This window comes from Vanessa atalanta, chromosome 15 (genome assembly GCF_905147765.1).
Source record: "Vanessa atalanta chromosome 15, ilVanAtal1.2, whole genome shotgun sequence".
Classification (NCBI taxonomy): Eukaryota; Metazoa; Arthropoda; class Insecta; order Lepidoptera; family Nymphalidae; genus Vanessa; species Vanessa atalanta.
This window is the reverse complement of record NC_061885.1, coordinates 6,105,006-6,119,775: the sequence shown is the minus strand read 5'-3', so window position 1 is coordinate 6,119,775 and position 14,770 is coordinate 6,105,006. Positions and strand designations below refer to the sequence as shown.

The window sequence follows — 14,770 nt, the reverse complement described above, 5'->3', positions numbered from 1 at the left end:
AAAATTGATGACAACCCTTAGTACCAATTACATTTGAAGATTTTAATATCTATGTACTTTTTAAATTATTGAAATTTTTAGATTATCTACATATTTGACAAATTTACAGAGGGTAACCCTATAGATTTCTCGTCAAAAAAGAAAAATGCCGCTGCAAAAAAGAAACGTAATGATAAAGGTATTTTGATAATAATTGTTCTCGTTACATCTGTTTCTACAGATGTTTGTATAAAGTGCCAATCATTAAAATAATCAATCTACATTGTGTAAAAACCAAGGAAGTTAAAAAATACCTTCGTGTTCTAGGTTGGTTTCCTGCGTTGACAAGGGAATTCGCGTATTTTATATTTTAGTTCAAGTTTATACTAATAAAATGTTCGAAATGGTAAGTCAACCGTATTTGCTTATATATACGTTAATTACCAGCTAATGGTGTTGATAAAGTCGTATAATATTGTACTTTGATTACTTTGTTCTTTCAGAATACGGCGGAACCGATGCAAGTAGATGTTCCCCTTGAAGATAATGAAAACAATGAGACAGAATGTTATGTGGTTGAAAATCCTACTCTAGATTTGGAGACATATGCTGCGTCATACACAGGTTTTGCTAAGTTGTACAGATTGATGTTTGTAGCAGACCACTGTCCATCTCTAAGATTAGAAGCCCTTAAAATGGCTATAGCATATGTCATGACCACCTATAATGTAAGTCTTTATCAAACACTCCACAAGAAACTTGCTGAAGCTATAGCAACTGCAGGCTTACCGGATGTAGCTGTTCAGATGGGTTCACAGGATATCCCTGTTCTTGACTCAATGTGGGTGGAATCAAAAACTAAAAAAGCTGCTATAAAGTTGGAAAAATTAGATACAGATCTTAAAAATTACAAAACTAACTCTATAAAAGAAAGCATAAGAAGAGGTCATGATGACTTAGGTGATCACTACCTTGACTGTGGTGACCTAACTAGTGCTCTAAAGTGTTATTCTAGAGCTAGAGATTACTGCACAAGTGGCAAACATATAATAATGATGTGCCTCAATGTAGTAAAGGTTTCAGTGTATTTGCAGAACTGGGCACATGTTTTAAATTATGTTTCTAAAGCAGAAGGAACACCAGATTTTAATGAAGTTCCTGGAAAAGATTCCAATCAAGCTATACTTACTCGCTTAAAGTGTGCTGCAGGCTTAGCTGAGTTAGCAACTAAGAAATACAAGTCTGCTGCAAAACATTTTCTAGCTGCCAGTATCGATCACTGTGATTATCCAGAACTTCTTAGTAGCAATAATGTAGCAGTTTATGGAGGACTTTGCGCATTGGCTACTTTTGATCGATCTGAGCTTCAAAAACAAGTGATAGTTAGCAGTTCTTTTAAATTATTTTTAGAACTAGAACCTCAGTTACGAGACATAATTTTTAAATTTTATGAATCTAAATATGCATCCTGCTTAAGGTTACTTGATGAGATACGTGACAATCTTCTTCTAGATATGTATTTAGCACCACACTTAAATTCTTTATACATGCAGATACGCAACAGAGCCTTAATTCAGTACTTTAGTCCCTATTTGTCAGCTGACATGCGACTAATGGCTGCTGCTTTTAATCGTACAGTAAATGCTCTAGAAGATGAATTAATGCAATTAATACTTGATGGACAAATTCAAGCACGCATTGATTCACATAACAAAATACTCTATGCTAAAGATGTGGACCAGAGGAGCACTACTTTTGAAAGAAGTCTTGCAATGGGGAAAGAATATCAGCGACGGACATCCATGTTAATTCTACGTGCTGCCATGCTCAAAAATCAAATACATGTTAAGGTATATATGTTTATTTTATTTTATAAATGTAAATAAACTTAATGTTAAAAAAAGCTTTGCGTGAAATTATATATATTTGACTGATTTTCATTAATATCTCATAAAGTAATTTTTGACCCAGTACTGAAGTACAGAAAATGAGTTGCATAATCTTGGAAATTTAAATTGCTATATGATAACAAATCTGTACTAATATTATAAATGATACTCTATCTGTTACACTTGCATCGGTAAACCACTGAACCTATTTTGATGCAATTTGAAATGGAGTTATCTGGAGCCCAAGAATAAATTACTTTTTTGCATTACCTCTTTTGGGGCAAAAAATTGATGATGGTAAAATTAATAACTTTTTCATTTACCAATAATTCTTAATTAATGTTCTTTCACTCCAACTAATGATAATGCTTTATTTATTTTTTTATTTTAATGGTAAATTGCTCTTAATAGAATCATTTACTGGAAAGAAAAATATATCCTCTTCAGAAAATTAAACATACAGTAACTTTATCAACAACACAACAATTTGCTTCTAAAATTGTCAAACTTTAATTGGCATAAATAATCAAATAGCTTGCAACTATCTATTACATTCATAATGTATTATTTTTTATATTGCTGCTTATGATATTTTAAATAACATTTTATATAGAATATTGAACAATGTGATAATACTTATGGAACAGTGATTTTGTACTCTTACAGAATGTTGGCCGAGAAACTGGTCCACAATGTGGTGAGGCTCCTGGCTCCAGTACCAGTCACACACCGCGCACCTTTGAAACCGTGCCCTTGTGATAAAGTATCTCACAAAATAGTCAACATCTAACACTTTTACATGGCAATTTAAATAATTTGTACATCAGACACAAATTGTATCATGCAATTTAATTTTTTAGGCGAAGCCTTTAATTAAGAAATACATTTGTCATGTGAAATCTTCTCTTTTTCATTTTGAGTAAACACTTTAAGTACCATTAAATACCCACTTTGGTTTTTTATTGAAAAAATACAGAAGTAGGTCTGTGTGGTTTCAGCAATATTGCCTTTGCAAATGCTGGTGTTGATTTTAAGTGTAATGTTTTGTCAGCTCCCACGAACTTTGAACTGCTGATGCAAGCATTATTTGCAACATTGTTTATACAGAATTATTCTATGTAACCACAAAATATTATGTCTACGTAATTTTTAATAATATTAAAAAAGTAAAAATATATTGACTTTTAATTTCAACAAAATATGTACATATCTGAAAAGTTTAGCAGTTTATCCTGCATCCAATATCTTTTCCTAATATTTATAAAAGTTGTGCTATTTATGAGTTAGAAAAAAAATAATCACACACTGAAATAGTTTAAACCTTTATTAAAGAAATATAAATAGTACACAATAGTATATGCTATAAAACGTAAGCTAGTTGTCTTTTTCACTGCATGTTATAGATTGAAGGCATGTTGGACAACTGCCATTTGCAACACCAAATGCAGGCAGGCGACCTCCCTCACAAGCAACAAGCCACTGAAACAAAAACAATTTTTTTTTTCATATTTTCTTTTGAACCATTTAAGTGATAAAAACTTGTAGTAAAAAGATTCAATAATGATATAATTCTATTTTTTTTTATTATGTACTGCGAAATACCCTAACATCTTTATGAAATAAACAAGTCTTTAAAATTAGATACTAATAATTGTAAAGAAAAATGTTAAAATAATAATTGATCATTAGTTGTATATTTGAGTAAGCCTGAACTAGGGTTGCAGTACCATTCTATTTTTACATAGACCAATTTTAATACATAATTTAAAAACCTAATCAAATATTGAACATTTTTAACTTTAACTTGATCTATTCTAAAGGTAGACTATTATAAAGCAACCTTAGAAAACCTGCAATAATTTCGATACGTCAATATAGACAATTATTACCTGAAATAAACAACTTTTATGGAAGTAAACTCCACAATTAGGATTTTGACACACTGGTTGTGGTACTCCTGGGTTGTCTGGTAACTCAACACAGAAGCATATGGCACATGAGGGAAAGTCAACTCTGTTATCATTTGTTGCTTCTACTTTGTCTAATTGTTTGACAAAAGATGAAGATTTTATCAAATCTACAAAAAGAAAAAGCAAGTTTTATTTTATAAATGAAATACTATGACTAGACATAGTTCTTTGTTTTCTTGTTCTTTGACATAGTTTACAGAGAGAATGAAATCTCTAAGGAAAGAAGAAGCGTTATGCCCCTTCCAGAGACAACCTTTTCTTTTCTTTATAAATGGATTTATATTAAATAACTATTTTATTCTTTGTTATTGGTTTAATTTACACCATATTTTTGATAATAATTTTGTTTAATTAATGTGTCTGTTATTTAGTAAACAGTATATATAGCAAAAGCAACTTCATTTCCACAATGCACATCTTTTTTTTAAATGTGTATATGGTAAATGTTGTTATTTACCAAATATGTCTGTAATGTTGCTCACTATGTCTTTATCATGATCCCAAGCTAATAGGCCAGCTTGTAGTTTGTCATGCCAATGTTCTGACTGACCAACAAGATGAATATTCGTTGCTGAACCATTACTGGTCACTTCAACGTGCAACCATGTTCTTTCATCTGCAAGTCATATAAATGTATATTATTGAATACAAAAATAATTTAACAACAAAAATGTAATGAACAGCAAACCAAGTAATATTCTCCTGTAATCATCTTTAAAGGTAGGTTTGACTGGTTCCATCACAGTAAAAGATGTGTCTATACTTTCTAGTTCTTGAAAATATAAGCTTAAGCTGTTAATGTATTGACGAAAAGCGAGTACAACCTCTCCAATTGAGGAATATTCACATTCTTGCAATTGTGAGTGAGGAAGATTAACTCTAGAAATAGTCAGTTTATGAAGACCATTATAATTCAAAAATATTTCATGTACTCTTTGACTTTCATAATCTTGTACAGTACATTTAAATTCCCGAAGACTTCTGCCAAAAGACAGGGATATATCCTCGGGCAAATTTCTAAGTTCTTCAATAAACTCTTTATCAATTATATCTAAACTGACTGTGTCAATAACTTTTATATCATTTTCTAAGAACAGGCCAAGCAAGTTATCTATTTTAGGTTCATACATGTTATTACAATGTTCTTCAGCAATCTTCTAAAACAAATCTAACATTATATTCAATCAAATGTTTTACAACTACATAAAATTAATAACGGTTTTTAATGGACATTGTATGCTGTAGATAACAACAATTTATTATATAAAAATGTATTGTTTATTAAAGTTTAAAATGATAACCTCATATCGTGTATACTTGTTATTAATTTCAATTCAATTCTTAGTTTTTAGTTTAGTGGTTATTATTTTATTTTGATTACAATATGTATTGTCATCTGTCAAATTAATAATTATCATAGAGCATTCACTATTATTGAAAACCTATTCTAAAGCCTCCACCACACTTTGAACCAGTGTCTTTGGGCGATGACTTCTTTGAATATAAAGAAAACGATTGAGGGTTTACCCTCAGAGATTCCCTGGTGGCAAAAGTCGGCGGAGATCTCTCGTTGCCTAGCGTGATAACCACCATGCCACGCAGTAAGAGGTGCTGGAACGAGATGGTCTTTTTCTGCGAAAGTGTAATATTGCAGAAAGAGTGCCGCTGCGGACTCGCTCCGCTGAAGATGACCGTGGAGAAGGCGTCGGCGCTATGCGTACCTTCTCCCCCTGTTGTAAGCTTTGCCAAGAGTAGGAGGGGTTCTCTGTGACTCCTCTAGCTTGGAGGCCCACAACGGTGGGCCATCCGTCGGGGCGTCACGGTAGCATGCGCAAGCGATCTAGTGACAAGACGGAGTGGGTACCACTGGTTGTTTGTAACATGTAGCAGTACGTCGATACACCGTTAGCAACAACAAGTGCATGCCACAATATGTTACATCAGCATCTGAAATAATGAATAGTTTTGACAATAATTGGCTATTTATTTCATATTATTTTCTTATATCAACAATGGTTATTTATTATTTCATTTTTTGTATAAATACTCGTTTGTCAATAAATCATTGCAAAAACAAATTTTTTCATACTGCCACTACCAAGTACCAACTACTATTACTACTTACGCTGCCAATTTAAGAAAACTCCTTTAAGTCACCCGATGCGCGCCCATCATAGAAATTCACTCTCATATTTTTTTTTATGAAAAAAGAAGTATAACTTTAAAAATAATGCATTGTTCTAGGTCTCTAGAACTAGATTAATGCCTCGCGCTCAAAGCCAATACATCGTGTTCACTAGCATCGCGTGAATTCAAAACGAATATTTAGTAACCACCTCTTTAGAGCAAGACGTTATATTAAGTGTTGTTTTGAAACTTCCCTTCTGTTTTTTTTTTCTCTTCCAGTGACAGTAAGCCAACTTCAAAGTAACCGCTCCATTCAACTCCATGTTTCCGACTGACTAAATTTGTCCCCAAATTCTCGCGCTTAGGTACGATCCTTCTGAACGCAGTGGTACGCACAAGAGAATCGCGGCGAATCCGAATTTCTGAAGCTCAATAGAATAACGAAACGCGTGACCGACTGTGGCAAGCGTTCGCACTCGAAACTGGCGATAGTTAATACTAATATTTTTTTATTGCTAGGTAAATTAAAGCGATGATATAATTATATATAAAGGAATACCCAATAAATTTGCAAAGTAATAAAAAAAATTAGGTATTATTTGTATTATTCATATCATCTCATGTTTATTATTTTAATGTAATGCTGCATAGTTATACATAATATGATTCTCAAGCGCTAGTGGTGCCACCTCCAATATACCAATATTGCTATTAATTATAACATTATTATTACCACGTAATGAGCACATGAATCTCTACAGTAAAAAAGCGAAGAAAAAGCTTGAAAATGTCTCACTGTTGAGTAGAGGATCTTATTCCACGGCGATACTCATGTTAACCGCTGTACAAATTATGCACATAAAAAATTATTTGAGCTTGTCCGAATTTCCACCTGCAACTTACAAGTTAACACTGCTTACAAAAACACCATAATTGAAACACATATTTGAAACCTATTAAGGACGTAGGTAAACCGCTGTATGTTTGGCCCTCCAGACAGTCTGCGGCGCTTAATTATTTATCAGTTCTTGCTTAAGAAATTTTATTCAGTTTATTTTTCATGTATCAAGGAAATAAATATATTTTTGTAGCGTAAGCGTGAAGTAAATAACACGTTTAATACATATTAATATATTTATTTCTGGTACAATTCTCTGATAATTAATTGAACAAAATAAAATAAAATTTTTAGGTCTTTAATTATTTTTAGTTATTAATTGCGTACAAATTGATTTATCGAAATTTTCTTCATCACTTAAAATAATTTCATTTTTATATTCCGAGGACGATCTTGATTATCTCGCGATAATCAAGAAAAAACCGGACTATACATATCGTAGGCGTATACGTATGTATCTATTCGTTTATTATTTTGTATATATTTTCATCTTTTATAATAATCACATTCGGCCCATTGTACTTGCATATAAGTAAAAAATATTTGTTCAAATTGTTCCCACTTTCGTTGTTCACGTTGTTGGGTTACGATCTAGTATAATCAACAACACGATCTTTCTTCCTGATTCGGATTGACTAAGTCTCATATTCGGCTCGCGAGAAGATTTAGTGACCAGAGAAAACAAATTATCGTCTCTAATCCTGGTGCTTCGAAAATTACAATTTTTTCGTTCATCGCCACACTCCTCTTGTAAATGTTTTTTCATTTATCTACGATCCGGAAAAAAGCTTTCACCTTTCAAAATAATTTGTTACTTATTATATTAATAGATAATAATTAGCCAATTTTTATCCCTTAATTTCAAAAAAATATTATTATATCAACTAAAGCCCCTTTTTAAATCAAGATGGCAATCAATTAATTCTACTGGTGGCAGTAGAATTTGGTTGATATTTAGATTTTTAGACTCCCAGTGACACCCTTCCCAAGTTTACAGCGGTTTACCTATAATTAATGGTCTTATAGGAAGGTTGGGTTTAACACTAAAGAAATTTTAAAATAAAAAAAAACTAATTTGTTGAATGCATACACTTAATCTAATGTCTATATTATAACAATTAATTGTACTACACATTTCCTAAGTATTAATTCCCATAAAATGCTGAGAGGTAGTAAGAAAATAGTAATTTTGAATAAATTACTGATTCTACTCTTAAATATAAGTAATAGCTAAAAATTATACAATCATTTTATAAAAAATATAAACTACCAGATTATATACTATATATTATTTCATTTTAATTTTATTTTTAAATTTTAATACTGCTTTGCAATAGTTTTTATAAAAATTGAATTTTTATCATCATAAAAGCTATACTATGCAAATATGTATCCTTTTTGCAATTAAATTTAACTTTCATATCATCCAATTAAAGTTTCAAGTTAAAAATGAGATATTCGTATAAATAATTTACATATAGGATATGTATTTAAATTTTTTTCCAAAAGATATACTCGAAACAAATTATTAAAAATGTATACAATATTTGATTAAAATATGCAATGTAATTTTAGCATAAACAAGTTAAAAACTATGCATATATATCATTCTACAAAAATTTGTATTTTTAAATTCATTTATATTATGCGGTATTAGGCAAGAATTATTGCTGTTTTCGTTAAAATTTTCATCATACTACTATTTTTTTTAATCTAGATATATATTTTAAGCTTTTTACTATTTGTAAAATTTGCACAAAAATGCATCAATGTAAATTGAAAAACAATTAATATCCCAAAATACCTACAGATAAATGTCATAAGATGTAAAAGTATCAAAATAGTTGTCAGAATAAATAAACAAGAAATACCTCAAACAAAATTACAACAGGGTCGAATGAGTACACATTAAAAAAAAAATTATAACATGCATAGTTTGTCAACCTATTGGATATTATAAATCTCATTCATATACTATACATTATTTTATTAGAATAAATTCATTACTTTTTTTTAATCAGTTTTAGTTTATTTTTACATATAATTGTCGTCATAATTGTATTTGTGCGCAATAAAGTGCAAGTACCTGAGAATTAGTACAAAAATAATAATTTTTAAAAATTTACAACCTGAAATGTGTACTTTCATTTGTCAAATAATTAAAATAATACAAATTATTAAAAAAAAATCTTGTAAAATTATACAATATGTAAAATTAGTTAAAATAAATTATTTCGGCCTTACAAGCTTTGTCTCTACTTTCACCATATCATCACCTTTGTGCATTTCTACTTGTAGTATTGAGAAAACTTCAATAACCTGTGTTATTGTTGGCAAATCTTCAATGGCATTCCATGTCAGTTCCATTTTTGACAATTTTATACCTGCATCGTTTTTTATACACTTATAATCCCCAGGAAAATCCTGAAAAGAAATTAAGGTAATCTTAAGTCCAGATAATGTTAATTGGTCAAGAAAACATCAAGTAATAAATAAAATTATAGCTTACATTGTTGAAAAATATTCTTCTATTTAAACCCATTGCCACTATTATTACATCTATGTATTTTTCTTTTACTTCTACGACAACAGCTTCAGTAACAAGAGGCGAGTTCAATTCGATGTACTTCAGAGTGTATAGTTCTGTTGATAATTCCCCTGCCTTTTTAGCATTATACTTTTGCTTATTGCACTGTGCAGTAATCATGCTAACTTTGTCCACATCCCATTTAGGTAGATCTCTATAATTTAAGCTAGCAGCTAATAATCTGAAAAAGTGTTTTGTTTGTAATGTAATCTATAAAAGTAGGTAATTTTTAATGACAGAATAAGATATATTTATTGAATAAATTTACCTGTGAACCATTATATCTGCATAACGCCTTATTGGACTAGTGAAATGAGTATATAGAGGTACATTTAAGGCATAATGGTGGAAATCTTCTTCGCTTTGTCCGCCTGCACAAAAATATTTTGCTCTCGTCATTGGCTTAGCACACAGCATGTTCAGGACCATACCTTTTCCCCTATCTTCAGAATCAGGTCCAGCATAGGACAAAAGTGATCTGTGTAAATCACCAGCAGATGAAATTTCTAGATCAATACCCATTGGTTTCAATGACTTAGCAAGCTGTCTTAGCATAAAAATACTAGGTGTAGGATGGCATCTCAAGACAGCTAATTGTGGATGGTCATCATATATTCTCTTAGCTACAGTCATGTTAGCAAGAAGCATGAACTCTTCAATCAGCTGGTGACTTTCTTGACTTTGATAAATGCAAAAAGAATCTGGCAATCCATTTACAGGGCTTAAATGGAATGACACCTTAGGCTGATCGATTCGCAATGCACCACCCTCAAATCTATTTTTTCTAAATATTGCCGACAGCTTACCTAATATTTTAATTGTTTGGTACACATCTTGATAGTTAAACCCATTATATATTTCGGGAAAATTGTCTTCAGCATTTTCTTTGCATTCAAGTACTGCTTGAGCATGTTCATAGGCTAATTGACAGCATGAGTGTATAATTGTCTTTGCAAACCTATGATTTATGACTATACCACTCTCTGTAACTTCCCAAAATATAGAGAATGCAAGTTTATCTACTCCAGGAAATAAAGAACACAGCATGCACATATCATCTGGCAGCATGTGGTATGCTTTCTCAACCAAATATATAGTTGTAGCTTTTTCTGCTACTTTTTCATCCAAAATTGTATTCTCAGTCAAGAAGTGAGCAACATCTGAAATATGGACTCCAATTTCATAGTTGCCATTATCAAGTTTTTTACATGAAACAGCATCATCGATATCACGACAATTAGCTGGATCTATACTAAAGATACATAACTTTCTACAATCTTCCCTTATATTCTTTTCTTCTTCAGGAATTGTATAATCTAAACGAGGATATAAATGCCTTACCTCTGGGCCAAATGGTGTTATATCCAAGTCAGTTTGAGCCAGAATTGCTTTAGTTTCTGTTTGCATATCACCTGATTCTCCTATATTACAGACTAATTTACCCAAAGCAAACCGTACATCAAACCAGTCAATGATTTTAGCTGAAAACAAAGTGTTTTCATAACTTTTTGAATCCTGATAGAAATTATCCGGCCAATTTGTAAATGGTATGTTTAACCTTGGTATTCTGTGATCCCTGGGTACAAATAATGCTCTTTGTCTATTCTTATCAGGCATCAGTTTTAATTTTCCAATGCATGATCTTGTGTGAACCTTTTCTTTTATAAACACTACTTTGCCTCTTTTCTGCTTATTATCTTCATTAGAATCAGTATTTTCTTCACTCTCGCTGTCAATATATTGAACGATAACAACATCACCTTCCAAGGCACGATTTCTATTCTTAATACCATCTATAAGAACATCTTGCTCACTTCTATCAGTACTTGAAACATATGAATGCTGAAATTGTTTAGGATTTATTCTTAATACTCCTTCTAGTAATGTATTATTTTGTAAACCTAATTCTACCTCTTCTAGAGAGATGTAAGGATTAAACTTTTTGACATCATTGTCTTTATTGTCTTGTTTCTTCTGCTTTCTTTGTGTTCTTGGAGAATTATTAGTCTTAGTCTCTTGGGAATTAGAAAAACTATTACTTTTTGTCATTGGGTGAAAACTGGAAGATTGATGCATATTGCAATGATTAGCATTTACAAAAGTTTTACTAAGTAAAGGATGCTGCATTGCATTTTGAAAATATTTTGGTGGATGTTGATATGCAAATGCTGAATTCACAAAGTTGTGAGAATTGGAACCATGGGCTTGTTGCATTAAAGGAGTATTTGGTGCACTTGATGCAAACTGATAATGTAGAAACATTTCCCTTAATTGCATACTTTGCATTAAATGTAGTTGTGGATGATGTGCGAGATTTTCTAAATAACTTGAACTAGTATTAGCATACAATGGAGCAACTTGTTTTAGGAAAAAATTTTGCAATGAATTTATACCATTTTGCGTTGGAACTGGAGGCGCAGTTTGAATAGCTTCAGGCTTAAAGTCCTGGTTGCTCTCGTTTGGTGAATGTATCTGCAATTTTTTCAATCGTTCTTTTTTTCTGGCATTCCTTTTTTTCGATCCACTCGAAGAATTATTTTGTATGGAATTTTCTTCACTATTGATATTTATATTTTGATTGCCCTCCGACCTATCGCTAACGCTGAGTGTATGTATGTCGGAAGACATCTTCTCGGTTTGCTCCTCTTGTGAATGAGATGCAGAAGACGACGCTGACATTTCTTTCAAATCCGTTCCAATATCATTAATAATATTATGAGAACTCCCTGACGGTACTGTATGCAAGTTTGTTGATTGTGACGTGGATGGGTTAGTCTGCTCCTGTTTTTTTGCCAAGTGATTTTCTAGTAAGTCAGACATCACTAACGAGAATTTTTTAACCTTTTCTTTAAAAATATAATTTTAAGCAATTGGCGTAATATTGAGTAAATAATTAGTTGTTAACATGTTATCTGCATTCTGCATAATTAATATTGCTTTTTGCTAAATGGATGATATTGACCTAAATTGTGTTGCCAGGCTAAGATTTTGAGTGTCAGACTTCTATAATTATTTTCCTTTTCCATATTCTTTTAAATTTGAAATATTGAAGAATTTTATCTGAAATCCAAATAAAAATTGTGCGTCTGTATCTAGACTTTGTTATTAGAAAGGGCATAAGACCATATATATGGAACTAATGAATAGGCTTTGAACTTAAAATTTACGGTACAAAATATAGTTTCTCATCAAGAAATTAAACAAGTAGAATACATACCTCTCAACCTCTCAACTATGTAGTTATTATTATAAATACGCTGTAATTGCAAATAATAGCATGTCACACTGAGACAATATGTCAAGTAAAATAGTAAATGTGAAATGTCAATTTAAAGAAAAAAAACCTACAAAATTGTAAGGCGGTATAAATAAACATTAAAAATAAAAAATCGCTACATGTGATTTAGTGAAGACATTACTTTTTTAATCATAAGTGGCATAATTAATTATACACATTATGAAGCTTATTACTCACAACATGCTCACATCAAAATGCTTAAAAGGAGTTCTTACAGGTTATCCACTTGCCATTAACGCTACGAATATTAAAGTGAATGAAGTTGATTTTAATCCCGACTTCATTTCTAGAATTATCCCTAAATTAGATTGGGAAGTATTGTGGAAAGCAGCAGACAGCATAGGTCATAGTGAAGGCTTACCACAAACTATTGAACGAAACTATGATGAAGACAAGGAATTCTTGAAAAAAGCACACCGAGTTCTATTAGAGGTAGAAGTGGAAGAGGGTTATTTGACTTGTCCTGAATCGGGTCGACAATTTCCTATAACCAAAGGCATCCCTAATATGTTATTAACAGAAGCAGAAGTGCAATAAATGAAGTATATAAATAAATGTTATATTAATATAACCTGAATCAAAAAACAGCGTTACAAATTTACAACGCTGAAATTGGTTACATTTTCAAGTATGGCATTTAAACTCATAATTAATGGATTAAATAGTCAAAACAATATTACATAATTACTTGTTTAAGTTACTTTTGTAATGTGATTATTACTATGATGGTTTTCTTTTATTGAATCATAAATATTGTAATGATTTCAAATAATTTAGATTATGATTTTTTTACTATCATTAATTAGGAGAATTGCTGCCGATTAGATCTAAATATTAGAACTAATGTTTAGTATAGCTCTCTGTATTCATTTTGTAATTATAAACATTCCTGTGAAATCTTTTAATGCCTTCTAGATAAAATTGTTGCTTTTTTTTAATTATTAATTTTCTTAAATAGGAATAAGATAATAAAGATACAACAATATCTAAAATTTTCCTTTGCAATATTTAATTGTTAATTACATTGAGGTTTTATGTACAGCTTAACATTTGTAAAAACTTTTAATTAGTAGCTTTATAATAAATTTATATGTATGTTAGAAATTTATAATTTAATATCCCTTCAAATGTTATTTTCTAAAATTGCATACAAATATGTTTTGCCTCTGGGATATAATTAAATTGTGAAATCATATTTCATTATTGTTTTGCATTCCGACATTTTTTTGCAAATTGTACTGCAATGAATATTAGAAGTTTAAAGAAAGAGCTGGTCAAAAAATAAATATATATCTTCAAATAGTAGTTTTATTGATTAAATATATAAGTTGTTTTGCTTTGATTGTGCAAGAGACTTTATATTTTTAAATGAAATTAAAATCTCTATTCCAGGAGGTATGTATTAGTTTTATGTAACCAACCATACTAATGATATTTTATTAACTTGACCAATTATGACAAAAGTAATAAAAGATGCAGTTTAACAAGAAAATAAAATTCTTGATTAGATTGATCAAATGATATTAAAAAAGGCTTATTGTGTTTTATAGTACTTTGGGTCCTCTGAAAAAAATTTGAATTAAACTTGCTAACCATATTATATTTTAAACAAATGTTACCAATCAAAATATAATACATATAATAATAATGGATCGACATTTCGCTTTTCTTTAACTCTTCTTATATATTGCTTATATATTCCATTGTGTATATCAAGATTCAAGATATACATGAATTGTTTAATAGTCCTAAGCAGAAAAAAATCCAACCCATCGATTTTTCAATTGCAAGTTATTTCAAAGAATAGTTTATATACTTAATGTAAATTATATTTATGTTAAGTATATAAACTATATGTTTCTTTTTGCTTTTTCCTATTTTAACTTTCTTGAGATATAGAAGTTCAAAATCTATGTAATTTACAGTGAATGTACTTTAAGATTTGTATGTTAAATTATTATGCTTTTGTATTTTTTATATACTGAATATATATAATTCTTATAGCAAAAAGATGTTAAATTT

At 30.4% G+C, this 14,770-nt stretch overlaps 4 protein-coding genes across 7 annotated transcripts; 2 read left to right on the top strand and 2 right to left on the bottom strand.

Annotated features, from left to right (window-relative positions):
• Positions 1–100: 100 nt before the first annotated feature.
• Positions 101–3,043, top strand: LOC125069450 (COP9 signalosome complex subunit 1). Its single transcript, XM_047678950.1, has 4 exons — positions 101–178; positions 307–385; positions 483–1,829; positions 2,535–3,043. The coding sequence occupies exons 2-4, from the start codon at positions 374–376 to the stop codon at positions 2,625–2,627; spliced, it is 1,452 nt and encodes a 483-aa protein (XP_047534906.1). The 5' UTR covers positions 101–178; positions 307–373; the 3' UTR covers positions 2,628–3,043.
• A 134-nt stretch (positions 3,044–3,177) lies between these two features.
• On the bottom strand, positions 3,178–5,233 carry LOC125069326 (E3 ubiquitin-protein ligase FANCL). Of its 4 annotated transcripts, none has more exons than XM_047678784.1 (5): positions 5,140–5,233; positions 4,527–4,992; positions 4,296–4,454; positions 3,758–3,945; positions 3,178–3,347 (listed from the first exon to the last, which is right to left on the bottom strand). In XM_047678784.1, the coding sequence occupies exons 2-5, from the start codon at positions 4,966–4,968 to the stop codon at positions 3,243–3,245; spliced, it is 894 nt and encodes a 297-aa protein (XP_047534740.1). In that variant the 5' UTR covers positions 4,969–4,992; positions 5,140–5,233; the 3' UTR covers positions 3,178–3,242. The 4 variants fall into 4 exon arrangements, with proteins under 4 accessions (XP_047534740.1, XP_047534739.1, XP_047534741.1 ...); XM_047678783.1 differs by having other exon boundaries at positions 4,527–4,995; positions 5,140–5,209; XM_047678785.1 differs by lacking the exon at positions 5,140–5,233 and having other exon boundaries at positions 4,527–4,717; positions 4,800–4,939.
• A 3,079-nt stretch (positions 5,234–8,312) lies between these two features.
• Positions 8,313–12,500, bottom strand: LOC125069275 (DIS3-like exonuclease 2). Its single transcript, XM_047678711.1, has 3 exons — positions 9,719–12,500; positions 9,373–9,631; positions 8,313–9,287 (listed from the first exon to the last, which is right to left on the bottom strand). The coding sequence occupies exons 1-3, from the start codon at positions 12,268–12,270 to the stop codon at positions 9,093–9,095; spliced, it is 3,006 nt and encodes a 1,001-aa protein (XP_047534667.1). The 5' UTR covers positions 12,271–12,500; the 3' UTR covers positions 8,313–9,092.
• Positions 12,501–12,703: 203 nt separating this feature from the next.
• Positions 12,704–14,041, top strand: LOC125069276 (multifunctional methyltransferase subunit TRM112-like protein). The gene has a single exon (XM_047678712.1). It carries the CDS (start codon positions 12,908–12,910, stop codon positions 13,283–13,285), a length of 378 nt encoding a protein of 125 aa, XP_047534668.1. The 5' UTR covers positions 12,704–12,907; the 3' UTR covers positions 13,286–14,041.
• The last annotated feature ends 729 nt before the right edge of the window (positions 14,042–14,770 follow it).